This window comes from Leptonychotes weddellii, chromosome 11, assembly GCF_054177405.1.
Source record: "Leptonychotes weddellii isolate Sample4059 chromosome 11, ASM5417740v2, whole genome shotgun sequence".
Lineage (NCBI taxonomy): Eukaryota > Metazoa > Chordata > Mammalia > Carnivora > Phocidae > Leptonychotes > Leptonychotes weddellii.
Window position 1 is genome coordinate 94,295,645 of NC_138379.1, and position 17,772 is coordinate 94,313,416.

At 46.2% G+C, this 17,772-nt stretch overlaps 1 protein-coding gene across 1 annotated transcript in view; it reads left to right on the forward strand.

Moving 5' to 3' along the window:
* LOC145716032 (stromelysin-2-like) overlaps nt 1–6,736 on the forward strand; it is a 10,521-nt gene extending 3,785 nt beyond the window's left edge. Inside the window, exons 3-7 of the mRNA XM_081797374.1 lie at nt 53–197; nt 1,613–1,746; nt 4,099–4,258; nt 4,891–4,991; nt 6,052–6,736. Coding sequence (XP_081653500.1) covers nt 53–197; nt 1,613–1,746; nt 4,099–4,258; nt 4,891–4,991; nt 6,052–6,152 — 641 coding nt within the window. The 3' untranslated portion in view covers nt 6,153–6,736. The remainder of the gene's footprint in view (nt 1–52; nt 198–1,612; nt 1,747–4,098; nt 4,259–4,890; nt 4,992–6,051) is intronic.
* Nucleotides 6,737–17,772: the final 11,036 nt, after the last annotated feature.

Consider the following 17,772-nt stretch of genomic DNA (forward strand, 5'->3'; position numbering starts at 1 on the left):
GACAGCATCACAGTTGTCCTTCTGTTTGCCTCCCCGCATCTGTTCCCTTCAGGACCTCCCCCTGTCTCCCCGGATGACCCCGTGGCACCCACGGAATCTGTGCCTTCAGGACCTGAGACCCCAGCCGCGTGCGACCCCGCTTTGTCCTTCGACGCAATCAGCACTCTGAGGGGAGAGATCCTGTTCTTTAAAGACAGGTCAGACCAGAAGATTCCATTTCTCTCTCCCTTCCTTTGATGCACCATGCTTAGAAGGGAGAACAGAGACTTGACAGAAATGTTTAAAGAAAATATTTCCTCTACACTTTAACATCATTCAGATCTGGTTCTTGTTGCATTTTATCACCTCCTTAAAATAGTCCGGATCATTGTTTAACAGACTTACAAAGGATGATTCTGGGTCCCTAGAATTTTAAGCTGGATGAAGGTGTGGGGTTTCATCTGTGTTGTTCAGTGTTAGAGCCCCAGGGCCTAGAACAGGCCTGGCACACACAGTGAGTGAGATGAATAAGCGAATGAGTAATAGCTGCATTTAAATATCATCAACCATGCCATGCTTCAGAACACACGGGTGCATCTTTAGGAGTAGGACTATATCTTTACCTTTGCTAACAAACGCTACTATTTAAATTAATTAATTTCAGAAAAAGTGATCTATGCTTCTGGCACAATATTAAAATAGCACCAAAAGACACAGAGTGGAGAGAAAAATCTCTCTCCCACGTCTGACCTCTGCAGAGCCTCGTTCTCCCCATATGGGCAATCACTGCAACCCATCCTTCATCCCTTTACAAAGATATTCTATTCCCATACAAACATAAATAGGTGTATTTTTTCCTGCTACTTTTTTCAAAAATGTTAATGAGTGCATAATATACATACCATTTATGGGCTTTTACAATGGTGTAGGGGCCAAGGGCAGGCTGCCCCAAAATGTACCGCTCCACCATATGGATTATTTTAAATAAAAGTGACTCAAGAGCCAGCCTGGGCAGGAAGGACACTGAGACTGTCCTCTGTCCCCCTGAAAGCAGGAGATAAACGTCCAGGTAAAGGGTGCCCTCCTTGTGTCAGGAGGTAAAGACCCATCCTTATCACCAGAGATGGGACATTTGGAGCCCAGAAGGCCGTGTCCACAACCCTCGTGACTTTTTGCTAATATACTCACTCTGCCGGCCCAAGTCTGTTTACAATTCCTTAGGGACTAAAGCTCCCAAAGTTAAGTTTCCTTTGTCCTGTCAATGCCTCACAGATTTATGGGCTCTTTGTCTCAAAAACTGCCCACCTTGGTCATTTCTTCAGGTCTCAGTATCATAACAGGGACTCTGTGTGTACGTAATAAACTGGTTTTTTTCTCCTGTTCACCATCTCATGTAAATTTACCTCTTAGTCCAGCTGGAAGACCCCCAGGGTAGAGAAGAATTCTCCTTCCCTTCAGTGAACACTACTAAGCTAAATAATTACATGGCCATGGATTTCATTACCCTGGGATTATAAGAAGGAAGACAGTCCCATACCGACTTCTGAGTTGTCATTAACTGAAAGAGAATATGTCCCTTTATATATCCATCTAAAGGACAAAAACCATTGTGATTAATGTCTATGTCTTCCAGATATTTTTGGCATAGATCTCACTGGAGCCTTGAACTTGAATTTCATTTGATTGCTACATTTTGGCCCTCTCTACCCTCATGCTTGGATGCTGCATATGAAGTTACAAGCAAGGATATCCTTTTTGTGTTTAAAGGTAAGTGCTATATAAGAATTTTAATTTGATGAAATAAATCCCATTGCAAAAGTTCCACCAAGACATGAATTTTCTCCATTAAATTAAATTTTGTGAGGTTTATTACTGCAAGACCTAGTGTTGATGCTTAAATAGGACATGTACAAAGAACATTATAAGTTTTACTTTAAAATATTCAATGAGACCTAAGTATGCTATCCCATGTTCATGAATAGAAAAATAGTAATAATGTAATATGGAAATGATACCATCAATGTAGTAAAAACATCAACTTATCTATAGATGCAAGGAATTTTCCACTCAAATGCCAAAATATTTTTCACAGAACTTGACGAATTAACAAATTAACAAAGTTCTTAACAAATTAAGAACTTGTGTGGGAGAGCAAAGGCCAAGAAGAGGCAGGATGCTCCTGGAGAAGAATAAGATGAGGAGGAATGTCCTGCATCGTGGCACTTGGGTGTATGAGATAATGCAGTGTCAGGGCAAGGATGGGTGCAGTAGCAAATGGGACTGACCTGGCCTCTCTGCTCCTGTATCACATTTGTAAAGTGCTGTTTCCACTTCCTCCACTGTTAATCTGCTCTTTGAGCTGCTATTACGTCTTGAGTCAGTTTTGCTAACATATTTTTCTAGGAATTTATCAACTTCATTTTAAAAATAGACTTAATGAAACTTTCTGAGTGTTATTTTAATTATTGTTGAAGTTTTGTTCCCTTTGTCCTTCCTAATACTGAATCTTTGTGCTTCTCTCTTTACCAGTCTCTGGGACAACAGGATATGTAATAATTTGATTCATCCTCTCAAAGAACAAACTCTCAGCTTTGTTAATCCTCTCTATCGTATTTTGATTTTCTATTTAATTAGTTTCTGTCTGTATCATTATTGCCCCTGTCTGTGCTATCTTTGAATTTATTCTGTTGTTTTTTATAACTCAAGCTTGGTCCTTAACTTGCAGCCCTTTCTTCTCTTCTGGTATAAACATTTATGCCTGTAAATACCGCTTCTCAGCTTTTGCTTCATTCTTACCAGTTTTGATGTGTAGGATTTTCATTTTGTTCGTCTTTAAGTTTTTTTTTCCATTTTTAACTTTTTCCCTTGACTCTTAAGTTTTGGGGAGTATTTTTAAACCTCAAACTGGTGTGGGGATTTTTCAAAGTTAGGTATTGCTGACAATCTCACTCTTATGAGGAGTCAATGAAATATTGTGAAGTTGCGTTGGATATTGTAAAAGGTTCTATGACTCTGAAGTATTGCTATCATCCGTTAATTTAACTAGCACTTACTTAGCCTTGCAACATGCCAGGCGGTATACTGGTTAGTGGAAGTCAAACCTAAAAGAGGCTCCTGTTCTAGCGAGAGTAGCAGAGACGACGCCGCGAGTGTTACATACAGTAAGAGCTGGGATTGAGGGAAGCTGGCCCTGGACCCACACCCAGGGCTCAGCAAAGACCCTGGGGGGAGATGACGTTTAGGATGCATGTTGAAGGAGAAGAACTTTGCTGTGTGGACAGGGGCTGAGTGTGTAGAGAGTAGAAAATGTCTTCAAGGCAGTAGGAGCTGTCTACACCGAGGGAAGACTGCATCTGGAGGTGCTCAGACAGGTACACCTCCCTCAGTTCAGGTGAGGCAAGAGAGACAACAGATGGACATTTTGGATTAGTTAACCGGCAGGAATGTGAGGAAGGGATTCAGGGTTGACGTGGAGGGGAGGTGTGATGAAATAGAAGCACAAACGCTGATGGGATTCCACTGTCCTAATTCACTGAAATTTGGGTGGCTTCCTAAGGTATTCAGAAGAAGCCCAATCTGGACTAGTGACCATAAGAGACCCAAGGGAAAGTGTCCAATAAGTAACCAACTTATTAGTGATTCGAAGCTTACGAGAGAGTTCCAAGTTAGAAACTTAGATTAAAAGTCACCGGCAACAGGTAAGAGGATGAAAAAAGAGATGACAACCCACCATTAGTAACCCTGGCTCATACCTCGTTATATTTTTATACCAACATAGTGACCTGAGTAATATGGTGTGAGGAAGTACCCTCTGATGTTATGTGTAGGTATGAAACAGAGACTTGGAGCCAGGACCAGTCACTGTAATTATAAACTGTAATAAACTCTAGTATTTATAGATAATAAATATATGACCCAGAAAGGACAGGGACCAGAATTAATGACTCATTTATTCATTCACTCACTGGGTGAGTATTTGTTAAATACTAGCTATCGCCTGGGCATTGGGTTAGCGGTTGGAATTAAAACCAAGGCTTCTTGTTTTCCACAAAAATGTACTAAAATCTTCTAAAACCACAAGTCTTCACTAGAGTTTCTTGGCTTTCTTTTTTTCAATAGGAAATGAGTTCTGGGCCATCAGAGGAACTGAGGTACAAGCAGGTTATCCAAAAGACATCCACACCCTGGGTTTTCCCACAACCGTAGTGAAAATTGATGCAGCCGTTTCTGATAAGGAAAAGAAGAAAACGTACTTCTTCATAGGGGACAAATACTGGCGGTAAGACTCAGATGGGATGGCTTTGTATGGAGCCTCGTTAGGGAAAGTATTTTCTTTCTTTAAGGAAATCCCCCACTCCCACCCTCTAACTTGTTCTAACTTCCCACTTTCTGATTATGAAGAAGACAACTTACAGTTACTCGACTTCTCCAATACAGTAAAGGGCTCTCAGAATGGCTGGGCACTGGATTATAGATCCAGACACCAGAAGACATCAGGAGAGGCCACCTGAGTTCCAGACACCAGGCCACCATAGGAAACCCAGGTGTGTCAGACTGTAGAGACAAGGTCTACAGGGCAGGTGTGATAGAGAACCAGGAGTTTTTTAGCCAAGTGATTAACTCACTTCGCATCTCTTGTGTATGCAGTCCTCATGCATTTGTGGCAGAAAGGCATTTGGGCTCTGTGTCGAGGCTTAGAAACTTGACCTCAGACATATAGAGAAAGAACCTCTGTGGAATAGCATGATACTCTGGTCCCTGGAGAAAATGTTGGTTTCTGTGCTAAGCTTATAGTCCAGGAAAGTGATACATTTTTGTTTCCCCTACTTGAGAATGATCTGCGATTCCACACCGGGGAAGTAACAGTATGTCACGCACGATGTTGAGCTGTATTTCTTTCTCTTGGCACAGATTTGATGAAAACCAGTCCATGGAGCAAGGCTTCCCCAGACTAATAGCGGATGACTTTCCAGGGGTTGAGCCGGAGGTTGATGCTGCATTTCAGAAATTTGGTAAGGAGGTACTCCTTTTATTGCCCATGGGGACACTCGGGGGCATTTTATGGAATCAAAATCATGAGGAGAATCCAAATAATTTTCAAATCATTTAGTTTTAGACTCTTTTTACTCTAAACTTCTGGACATTTTAACTTTCTAATTTCTGCAAATTGAGTTTAAATTTTATTTTTCCTGAATCATTTCCAAGTCTCTGTTTCATACCTACACATAACATCAGAGGGTACTTCCTCACACCATATTACTCAGGTCACTATGTTGGTATAAAAATATAACGAGGTATGAGCCAGGGTTACTAATGGTGGGTTGTCATCTCTTTTTTCATCCTCTTACCTGTTCTTCCCCATCCCAAGGGAATTTGTCTGGACTTCTGCTGCAGGCTGTAATTGCCTACATTAAGTCATGCATTTGTAAATAAATAGTAGTCTTCCCATATGCTCAAAATAGACAAAGTTTTATTCTTGGTAATGGGCAAATGGGAAGGTACCACTTGTGCTGGTTCTGAAGGAATTTGCAGGGAGATGCCAGGGTTTGACCATCATAATGCTCATGAGGCTCATGATCTTATCGCTAAGATAACTTGACTTTAGTGTGTACGGAGAGGGAAATGGACCTCCAGGGCTTTGTGCTGTTGGCTGATTCTCTTGGGTCCAATGGCCTCCCAAGCTGCACCTTAGGACCTAGTATTTAAAGTAAGAGTATTTAAAATATGATAGAATCTTATTACTTTGGAGGTAGTGTAATCTAATGTTTTAAGAACACTGGCCTTGACGTCAGAGGAGATGGAGTTCTCCCTCCATCTTTAGATTAGAGATGTTACCTTGGGGAAACCGCAAACTCTCCCTAATTGTCACCTTTGTCCTCCTTAGTGACATCTCACACTTTTTCGGTAAGGAGAGATGAGACGAAGCACGTGAGCCCTTAGCACAGTGGCACATTTATCAAGCACACGTCATAAATGCCATTCACTAATAGCTCACTCTTATTCCGAGTTATGCATGTTGCAAAATGGATTTACTTGAAGATGTCTCACTGTTTTCCTCGTCTATATTTACAGGATTTTCCGATTTCTTCAGAGGATCGTTACAGTTTGGGTTTGACCCCAATGCCAGGATGGTGACACATACATTGAAGAGTAACAACTGGTTATATTGTTAGATGAGAAATGAAGGATATAGATTCAAATGAGTATAATAATTATTCACCTAATTTATTATAAGTCAAAATGATGAGTTTTTCCCGACTGCAGTGGCCAAAGAAGATGAACTCTGTAGACACTTTTGTGTGTCCTGGAGCATTTATCCAGACCACTTCACTTGCTGTTGGGTCACACTGAGTGGAAGTGGGAGGCATCCGTGTGCACTGGTCAGAGAATGTATCTCCATGGGTGTTTTATATGCTATTTAATAAAGATTTTTACTTTTGACCTGTTCCTTCTTTCTAGACTAATTCATTTTTAATATAACGACCACAGTGTGGACTGAGCACTTAACAGATGTTCCGCTAGCAGGTGCAGTGGGAACGCACGCTCCACGGATGGCGCCTGTGACTGGCACGTACCCTCCCCCATTCTCCGGTCTCTCCACCCACAGGATGTTTATTTTCACCTCCAGATATCGTAGGCGTTCCTTACACACCTAAGGAGGAAAGAGCTTAGTAGTCCTGTGCCTGGTCTGGACAAAGCTGGGAAATAGAATTCTAGAATATGGCACTTAAGAAGCTAGCAAATCATCTAATGAATGTAATCACTTAGAGGTGAAATAAAACTAGTTTGAAATCCAGCCACCTCTTTTTTTTTTTTTTTTTAACCCTGACTGCCCTGGAGACCAAATTTCTCATATCCTCCTCACTCTTTCATTAAAATATTCTCTGGTTCCCGTTTTATAGATGGCAGTTCCTGAGTAATAATAGATTCTGTGGACATGCCAACTGTGTGACAGGCTTCTCATCACTAAGTTGTATGCTTCACACCACACCAGGTACCCTACAGAGACTTGCTCATTCTTTCACTGATTCCCTTAATGACAGACACTGTCTTGAGTACAAGGTGTAAGACAGTGAGGAAAACTCACTGAACCCAACCTCTTTGAGTTCTGTCTGGTGGGAGTAAGAAATCAGACACAACAAACACAAATTAATAGATAATTATAAATTATAAAGATGTTATTAAAGAAATGACACAATGATAAGGGAGAATAATGTTGGGGGTGGGAGAGAGCTACCAGTTAAAGTCTAGTTGTTGAAAAATGTCTCTCTGCGACAATCATGAAGCGGAAAGAACGCATCTAAATTCAGTTAGCCAGGCCTGGTGGGTGGGAGGAGATACACCATTCTAGGAAGAGAAAATGCAAAATAATGTCAAGGCTCAGAGGTGGAAAAATCTTGGCATGTTCCAGGGACTGCAAGAAGGTGGTGCCTGAGTTGTGTGTTGGAGGGCGGATGTGGAGTGAGAAGGTGTTAGGTAGGAAGAATCCAATCTTGTCCAATGTATTAAAGAGCTGTATCTTATTTTAAGTGCATTATGGATTTGTTGAAGGAGTTTCTAAGCAGAAAAGCGACATAAGCCAGTATGCAGGTTGAATGAGCACTCTAGCTGGAGAGAATTGGAAGGAAGTGGTGTTGGAAGTTGGAGGATAGGTTAAAGGATGCTTATAGGTGATGGGAGACTGGGACACATGATGGACTTATGATGTATCTTAACATCATTCGGATTCAGCAGTGGGTGGCTCGGAGGGCAAGGAAGGTGTTCAGAACCACAACTGGGTTTCTGGTGTGAGCACCTGCAGTAGCCTGGCTCTAAGGCAGTTGAGGGGGGCTTGGGAGAGAAGCTGTTTTGTGGGAGATGGTTAACAGGGAGGAAGAACCATCTCATTTTCCAAATTTAGCAATTTCTGTGAGGCAACCAAGTGAAGGCATCAGTGGGCTGTTAGATGAAGGAGCGTGGAGCCCGGCACACAGAAGATGAAGCTGTGGGAGACGGGGGGATGTCTGTGAAGCCGTGGGAATAGGTGGGGGTACGCGGAGAGGCCGCAGGGAGAAGAGAATGGTGAGGGACCGAATCCTCTGGCACGAGTGTCAGGCTGGACCAGGCTGTGCTGCGGGAACGCACGGCTCCCAAGTCTGGATAAAACTAAAAGCCCATCATGGTGTCCTCGTGCGATTTCTACTCCAGGTTGTCCCACTTCAAGACCCAGTGGACGGAACAGCCACCCTTGGAAGCACACTGTGCAGAGGGAAAGGGTTATTGCTCTGTTTCTCACTGCCTCCTACAACTCCGTGGGGATGGGACAAACGTCCCTCTGTGTACCTGTCATTGGCCAGAGGAAACGTGCCTTTTGCCTCCTCTAAGGCCAAAGACGCACAAAAGCCACGCTGTCCTGCGCCTGAGCGGGGTCAGAAATATTTAGTCATCATGACCACAGATCATGACCACAAAGGATTTTCTTGTGCAAAAATTTGTAACATTTAAATTTTTTCTTCAGGTATTTTACATGAGATTTTTTTGAGTTGGAAGTACAAGCAGCCCAACCAAAGTCCAAAGGAAGAAAACGTCATTTATTTACGGAAAAGTGTTTCTCCTCCCAGAGGTAAGCAGTGCTACTGATCCCGGTGAATCTGTCCATCTATTCTGTGCACTTATGAGCATGTCCGTGAAGCCTTGTTTTACCCCCAAAGGGTAACCAATATTTTGATTCTGAAAACCATAATGTAATGAGCGTCATCTTACAGCTGTCACAGGTGTAAGTGCCCCTGCGGAGAAGCTCTGGAGCTGAAAGGTGAGGTTAGAGCACGCAGGGCTGGAGAGGCAACGCACCGACTGAGTCCCGTGAGCGCCGTCGGGGGCCATCCCGATGGGCAGTGCGGGTGCGGACATGTGGCAGAAGTCTGACCGTAGCGTCCCGGGATGATTCGGGTGTAGATTGCTTGGTTAGGCGGCTCACCGGCTAACAGAAAATGTCTTAGGGCGGGTTCCAAGAGTTTCCCGGCTCTGCACTCAGAATGATGGTTTTCGCCTTCAGGCCGGATGTTCTCCTGGGGGCCTGGAAGCTGCAGCCTTTTTCTTTCTTCAATATGTTATCTCTGTCCACCAAATACGGCTCCGCTCTCCTCTGGGCGAGCTGCCTTCGTTCCCGGGCCACACGGAGTCAACCGTGGGAAGGAGGGAGGACCCCCACGACCGGCTTAGACCGGCGAAGGGAGGAGATGCCTAATCCCAGCCTCATCCTCCTGCCTCCAGTGAGTGGGGGACGACAGAAGGGACGTAAAGACAGCAACATCAGCACTTTCCACCTCGAATAATGGGAGGTGAGAAGGTGCAAAGTGTGCACAATCTCGGGGAGATGTTGGCAAAGAAAGTGCTCCCGAAAATGTTTTCTCTTCTGTTTCCAGGCTAACGAATGCCTTCATTTGGTTGGGGGAAAGGAAAATATGGAATTTCAATCTATAGGCCTATACAAGATGCTTTATATGTGCAATTCAGGTAGTCTTCGTCAGAACTGTAGTAAATAGTAATGTCTGCCTCTCGCAGAAACTTAGGCTCAGAAGGACAGACTTTCCTGGGATCAGCAACTGGTAGTCACACCAAGATTCTACTCCAGAACTCTGCGGTTTCAAACATCTTGCTCTTCCTGAGGCTGGATCAATAGACCGTACGTAGGTCAACCTAATCTAGTTTAACTTCGTCCCCATTAGGTGCTAGTTAATGTCGTTGCTTTTAAAAGGCACAGAAGTTCCACTGAGATCGTGGCTCTCTGAGACGGCTGCATGACTTCCCGGGTTCTCCCGATTCTGCAGACCACAGTGTCGCAAAGGGGCTCAGGACCCCTGGCACCGAGACAAAAAGAGATTCTGCTCACCCTCAGAACTGGCAGAGAAGTGTTGGGCCTATGACACGTTGTGTGTGTTTAGAGATGTCAGGCTCGGCAACACTGAGTGGACGCCTCTGTTCTTGAAGATAGGAGAAATCAGACTCCTGCAATTCTACCACTCCCTTAACATACACGGCCTTCCTGGACTTTTCATTCCTTCTTCCTCCTTCCCTGGTTCGGATAAGAGCACCACCTTCTCCTTGAAATCTCCGTCAACTTTGACTTGTTATTTGGCTCACAGGCACATTCACTCACTTGCCGTGTCCTCAGGACTCTGCCTGTGCTGTCTGTAGAGAGAGCAAAGTAAGGGCTTCGGCGGGAGAGTGGCAGAGGGGACAGTCCTCACCACTGTCCGACCACATGCTCGTGCTGATGTTCCCCACCTCGCAGCCCTCTCACCTTCTCACCTGCAGAAGACCAGTCATTCCTCAAAGCCTGGATCATTGTCCACCTTGTCCGTGATAGCCTCCCACACAAAACTAACTCCTGACGGGGATTTGGTAAGTCTTGGGATCAGTTTAAGCAAAACCAATTTCTTAGAGCAAGAAACTCTTCCAGATGCGAGTGCTGATGAGGAGATTCAGCCCAGAGGGCAAAACACACATCCAAGGGGGTATAAAGTCGGGGCCAGTCACCGTGGAGTCAAGCCGATGAGATTTGAGGATGGGTCAGTGGAGAGCCCCGCAGGTGGGGGGAACACTGCAATACTGGGAAATCCAGGCAGGGAGATAGATTTCGACCCCACAGCAGGACAAGACCAGCACTGGGGTCGGTGGGTGAGGATTCCCAGTGGACGTGCTGTGGTTCAGGGAATCGGAAGAAGTATGCCTTCGCCTAGAGGGAAGGACCGACGGATTCTGGCTTTGGGGAGACAGAGGACTGCTGAGGTTGCAAACAGGCTGGGACTCGTCAGTAAATCGCTGTAGGGTGGTGGGAACGAGAAGGGAGAGAATGGAAGTGAATACAGCCTGAGTGAGTTTGGAAGGAGATCCCCCCGCACCCCGCCCGGCCCCAGATGAGAACGTAGCCCAGCCAGGGCCTTGGGATTGTCTGCAAGAACCTAGCTGAGCCGTAGCCAGACTCTCGCACCACAGAAACTAAAATAATAAACTAAAATAAGTAATGTATTAACCCCTAAGTTTGTGGTAATTTTAAAACCAGCAACACCTATCTAACACAGTGAGTGACGTCAGGTGGAGTTACAGGAAGGTAGCAAGTATCCAGATAATTCGGGTCAAACTCCAGCTGTGCTACGGGTCTGAAGGAGAACCAGCGTACCCCTTTGGGAGCTCACCGTTTGCCAGCGACACCTTGACATATGACTGTGTCCAGCGTGAGCTTTAAGGCACATGTTTGGAGTAGGGAAACTGGTCAATGAAGCCCTTATGTGGTTCGGGGCATCTTCCCCTTTCTCGTCCTGCATTTTACTGGCCTCCTTATCAGGCACCAAGCGGCGGTATCACACAGCACTCGGAGTCATTAAGGAAATTACAAATGATAACAAGTTCGGTGTGTCTGAGTTGTAAAGGTCCCTCTCTTGCTACCGACAATTATTAGAGTACATGTGTTAAATACACCTGTGGGGAGAAATAGGAGAGTCCGAGCCAAACGGGGAGAGAAAGAGGAGAGGGATGAGAGACAGTGAGACAGGAAGGGGGTCAGGGAGAGAGAGAGACAGAGGGAGGGACAGAGAAAAGAGAAGGGGAAGCATGGAGGTGGTAAGAACAGTGTGGCCAAGAGCGCGTGAGCCATGTTGGAAAGGCACAGACATGATCCAGCCCTGAGCCGACCAGCGAGAGGTCTGACTTGGTGGAGGACTGAGGTGACATCGTGCAGGACTGCAGCTGGAAGTGACCCACGAAGCGACCTTGGGGTCAGGAGGGGAGAGCAGCCTGGGAGCAGTTTCACCCCAACCCTGGCGTGAGACGCAAAACCTGGCAGGAGGTCTTTATGCCTCAAATACGAGGGACAAGAGCAGCAAGCTGGTCCCCCTATGAAGCCAGCCCCAAGCGCTCTACTCGTGGGAGCAGAGGGGCTTGCCTGAGCATGCTCCTGGAGGCTGGATGGCAGTTCTGCCTGCTCAGCCCCTGCACCCCAAGAACTCACTCAGCTCACAGACTCTGTGAGGTCTGCTGCAGCAGAGACACTGGGCTGGGGACACCACGGACACACCTCTGTGCTCCCAGACTTTACACGCCCCAGAGGGGGACGGAGAAGTGAGCGGCCTGGCTGATTTGGTACCATTTGGCGCTTCAGCCATAATGGGGAAGCGATGCTGTGGGATCACCTAGAAGAGGCTCCGTCCCAACATCCAATACTGAGAAGTCCCTGGAGGCCACCAAGGGGAACAAACATCTAAGGGGAAAATCCCCGAGCAAGAATTGAGGAGGCCCGGGACGAGAGAAAGGAGAGCCTGGGGAGCTGCTTAGACCTGGTGCCCTAAATCAGGGCTTCTCACACCACCTGCAGGAAAGAACCCAGTTCTTAGATTTTCAATAGATTACAGGCCACTGTGTTTGTAAAATAGAACAAAAGGAATTACTAGGAAAAGGAAATGACAAAGACTTTAAGAGGGCCCAACTGTTACATTCCGTGGTTCTCTAGACCCAAGTTGCTTGTCTTCCTGCTGAAGTGTGGACTCGTCTCGTTTCCTGGGCTACTTCGCGATAGGACAGGGACCGACCGGCACGTGGGCCGGCAGGAGCGACGCCTGGGACAGCATGACCTGCAGTGTACGAGTGGAGACAGGCGGGGGGCGGGGGGGCCTCAGGGAAGCCTCCAGCCGAAGCACTTTCCGGGGGGAGCAGGCACGCAGACTCTTGAAAGCCAGGTCTGGAAATGACCCATGCACCTGACTCGGTGGTCACTGTGGAGCTTCCGCACCCTGAACCGTTAGCCCCAAGCGACTATTCTGACAGAGACAGCGGGCTCCTGGCAATGGGGACCGGGGGGCGGCGGGGGCTGGAAGAACCGATGGAGAAACTCAGTTTCCCTTTCTGCCGCTTCTTCAAAGAACTTGCTTATCGGGTGCAGTGCGAATCTCTACGGACTGACAATTGGCCCTCTTCTAGTTCAGTTTGATGGACAGGATTAAAAACATAAGCAGAAGCTCCAACACACCCCAGAGGCTCTCCCCACACCTCTCCCCCTGGCTCTCCATCGGCCTCCTCGCACTTCAGGTCTCCGCTCGGAGCTGCTTCTCCCAGATGCCTTGCACCTCATGCCCCAGGGCTCCCGAAACACTTCTCACACTCGCTGTAACTCCTGCCTCCCATTTATCCCGTACCAGGCTGCAACCTTCTTCAACTGTTTACCACTCTGGCCTCCTCAGGGGCGCAATGATGGGCATGATGTGGGTGGTCCGTAGATGATTGCTGAGTGAAGCAGAAACGGGTCGGTAATCCTGGGGAGAAAAGGACGCGGGACCTCGGAGTGGAGAGTGGGAATTACCGGCCATAGGTCAGGAGCGGGAGGGTGTCCTGGGGTCAGGGAATGGTGTGAGCAATAGCACAGAGCTATTGGTTAGAGGGATGCCATGCTTGGGGACTCCGAAGATGCCTGGTTAGACTCAAGAAAAGAATAGGCCCCTTTGATGTACATTTCGGAGATAACCTTTTGAAGCATTCCCCTTGTCGACTTATAATGAAGAGCATGAAATTTTGTTCAGTATATGAAACAATTGAGTTAAAAGTCTCCACAAAGTTCATGTCACACATGACCTTATGTTTTTCATGATTCATTTGCCACATTCGTTCACTTGTTCATTCAATAATCATTCAATCACAGCATCAAATGCATTTTTTTGAGCCAGCAAAATGTAGATTGGAAGAGAAGGTCCTCAGCCGGGAAGCACACCGGAGTCCCCTCTGCTATTACAAGTCTTCAGTAACCTGGGAGGCACACGTTATGTTAGCCCATGTGCAGGGCAAGGAATGACCGGGCCTCTGAAAGATGTAATCAAGGGAGATTCTCCATTATTTATTCCTATATAACAAAAAACCACTCTAAAACCTAAGGGCTTAAAAGGACAATCCCTCATGGCTCTGTGGGTTGACTGCTTCCAGCTCCCCCATTCTTGCTCAGGCTCTGATTGTCCTCAGATGATGACTGGGGCTGGGGACATAGACCTGATCTCTCCAAGGCTGGGGGGGTGGCGCGGAGAGGGGCAGGAATGCATTTGCTTATCTGCCACATTGATACTTGGATTCGTACCAACTTGGTCCCTGCAAAGTCAGCAGGAAACACAGCTGTTTGGGGGAGAGTCCTTGGACTTGATAAGTGATATCTGAAGCTGATTTGTAAATGTACCGGTAAGCTTTTCTAACAAGATTAAAGGGGTGGTATTGCACTGTCATTAGTAAAACCGCAAGTTTGATTATGCAAGATACATGACTTGGGGCACAGTTTATCTCTCTTAGAAACTCGCTGGTGTAGCAATTATTCTTAGACTTGTTTTCGGCTCACGGTGGTGATGATCACAAGCAAGAAACACCTGACCACATGGCTCTTTCTTGGGCAAGGCTCCCAAATTTAGGGAAGACATGATTCAGAGGGCAGTTTGTAATGTGGATTCGGCTAAAAATATTTTTTGTTTTGTCTCGCGGCAGAAACAATTTAAGAGTCACATTTCCTTTAAGAAGTTGAAACCTGCTTTGAATGATCTCACCCGCCCCTCAGTCACTTCCAGGCTGTTTTCTTTCAAGAAAACAACTTAGCATTTCTGGATCTGTTTCCCTTCTGTCATGTGAGAACATTTCATTAAGTTACTTTCTAGCAGAGGTCTTTCAATTCTAGGAAGAATCAGCTCTCACTGAGCAATGTATTTCAATGTGACAAGCATTGATAAATACACATGATTGCACTTAATTCTCCCAAAAGAACATTTCTCGGAGATATTATTCTTATTATCCCTGTTCTCCAGCAAAGGACCCAATCTCCAGCCAAGTTCTCCTAGTGGGTACGTAAGCTGATAAAACCATATTTAATAATGATCTATCGTCTATCTCTCCATCCGTCTATCTTTCCTCCACAACTCATTCAGAAGCCAAGATGTCTGCATTGTTCCCTGATTCATACTTAGAGCTTGGTTGCCTGTTTTGGGGCCCAGAGACCCGAGTCCCAGACCCTCCCCCACTACGTTCTGTCTGCACACTCAGGCACGCCTCCGAATTCCTGTGAGGAGCTGGTTTCCTCGTCTATCCAACGCTCCAAAGGATTGTTGCAAAGACAAGTTTAAGCTCATTTCGTAAAGGGGATGAAGCCCTACAGATGCTAAATATTGTTCTTTTCCTCCAGAAGTTGACTAATTGAAGAAAAATCAATCTCTTTTCAATGGGCTTTCTTCTCTTTCTTCCCTGCCTCATTCCTATCCCCTCTAATTGTAACAGAAACTTTCTGGGATCAAACTTGCCCTTCACACTGCCACTGCTCTGTCTCTCTTCCCTTCTTCACACCTCTTTTTTTTTGGCAAGGAGAGCTTATAGTCACTCCTGCCACGGCCCAGCTGCCGCTTAGGACAAGACCCATAAGAGCGGACCAACTGCAGGAGGAACACACGAAAGGGATGGTTGTTTCAGGTTCAATTTGTAAAAATGCTTGACTGTCTGATTAGATTCTGTTTATTTTACTTTCTTTGGGGTGAATAATTACTTAAAACATCCTACAAAGAGCAGGAGTGGGTGTTGAGGGGATGTTTCGAGCGCAACGCCCGTACGTAAGGACTGGTATCCCCCGCCAAGGTAATTTCCTTTCAGGTTTGACTCACTTTGTTTGTTTACATGCCAGGAACGTCTCCTCTCTAGTGTGATTTATGAAATGGTCAGGAAGATGTTCCTCACTGTGGCACATCAGTCACTGAGAGTGCAGTCCTCATGCGAGCCAAACTTCTCTCAAGGGTGGCTCTTCCCTAAGGAGTCTGAACCTAAATGCTGAGGTGTAGTTCAGCGGGGACGAGCGAGAACCTGGCTTCCTCGGCCCCCGCCCCCTGCACGGGGTCTGAGATGTGCGAGGGTGCTCAGGGCAGATCCTCGTCATGCTGCAATCCAGATGATGACTTGCTTGCTTGTGTGTCTCTAAAGTGTGTTTATTTCCTGCCTTTAGTCCTTTTTCTGTGAATCAGGTTCAGATTATGAAACAGATTATGTTCTGTTTTGCTGAATTTGCCTCTGCTTTGGACAAAGAGGAATTTTCACATGAAGCAAAACCTACGCGATTCTTAGGCACTATATTTTTATTTTCCTAGGTTACTCATGCCTCAGTCCTCATTTATTATAAGGCCCACTAGTTTGACCTGTTGCTTTTCTTCAATAAATCAACTCTTGGTCAGCTCTTTTCTTTAATTCGTCAACCTGTGGAACCATGGGGCGTGCATGGGAGCCTACTCTGGGGACCCAGGGGCCACTGTCTGGCACTAGTCCCTGGTTCAGGAAAACCAGAGCGGGATGGTAGTTCAAGCAGTAAAATCTATTCTGCTAGAGTTATTGCAAAGGGTCCTGAGATGAGCCCCACGTTGGACTCTGCGCTCAGGGAGGAGTCTGCTTGTTCCTCTCCCTCTGCTCCCCCCTCCTTCCCTCTCTCTTTCAAATAAATAAATAAAATCTTAAAAAAAAAAAAGCAGGAGGAAATCCTTTGCAAATGGAGAAGCCAGTGATCCCTAGAGCCAGTCGTGGGGGGTAGAAGTGAAGGAGCAGGAGACACACTGACAGCCAGTCTTCCCTCACCCAGGAGCCGTGCAGGACTGGCAGAATCAAGCAGCGAAATCCAGTTGTTTCAAAGTCCATGGACTGTCCTGTAAGTTGTGCATTATAGTGTAGATAGTGAGGCTCTTAAGATAGCACAAAATTAATATGAGAAAACAGCTATGTGGGATGAGGTGTGTCTCTTTGTGGATGTCCTGTTTGATCATAATCATAAGATTGCAAAAACAAGAAAAGATTCAAGATTAATCTACTTTATGTCACAATTTTTGAAAGCTGAGACCACACATTGCAAAAAAGGGGGTGTGAATCTTCTTGTCAGAGGTGAATCAGATAGCCTTTGTTTTTCTGGGGATGCCCTGGGACCGCACATAGAGCAGGGCTGCACCCAAAACCTGCCCAGGAGGTACAGAGACACTGGACGCCGTGGGCAGAGAAGGAAAGCGAAGACAGCATGCCCAGCCTTCCCGTTCTGCTAGTGCTGGTCTGGGGCGTGGGGTCCCATGGCCTCCTTGCGGCGACCTCAGGAACGCAAGAGCAAGATGAGGAGGTGGTCCAGGTAAACGCTGAATTTCACACGCCACAAAGGTAGGAGCATTACGTTCTCATTTTTCCAACGTCAAAGGGTAGAAATGCAAGCGAGCGCGGGATCCATTCTAGGGTAACTAGAACATAACAAAAACAAAAATCTACTTACCCACCCATGGACTTGCCTTCAGAGACAGAGGTAGAGGGATCCACAGAGAGAGGGAGCCCTGACCACCTTCACACCGACTTCCCGGGAAAGCTAGACTTAGCCACCACGCCAATAGTAAGCCTATGGAATCACTGCATTTGCAGACAGGATTTTTCCTCTTTGCACGAAATCTTCAAGACAAGAACTTCTCTGTCACCACAGTGAAATCCTGAAGGTTCTCAGGAAGAAATAAGAAAGATTTCACGTCCTGTGTTTCACTTTTTTTTTCTCTTTATCAGAACTACCTGCAGAACTACTACAACCCAAGGATTGGAACCAACAAATCGTAAGGCAGAGGAACAGCAGCTTGGTGACTGAGAAGCTGAAGCAAATGCAGGAGTTCTTTGGGCTGAAGGTGACCGGGAAGATAGATGCTGACACCCTGAATCTGATGAAGCAGCCCAGATGCGGGGTGCCCGACGTGGCTCAGTATGCCGTCGCTGATAGGACCCTCAGATGGGAGCACACGCACCTGACCT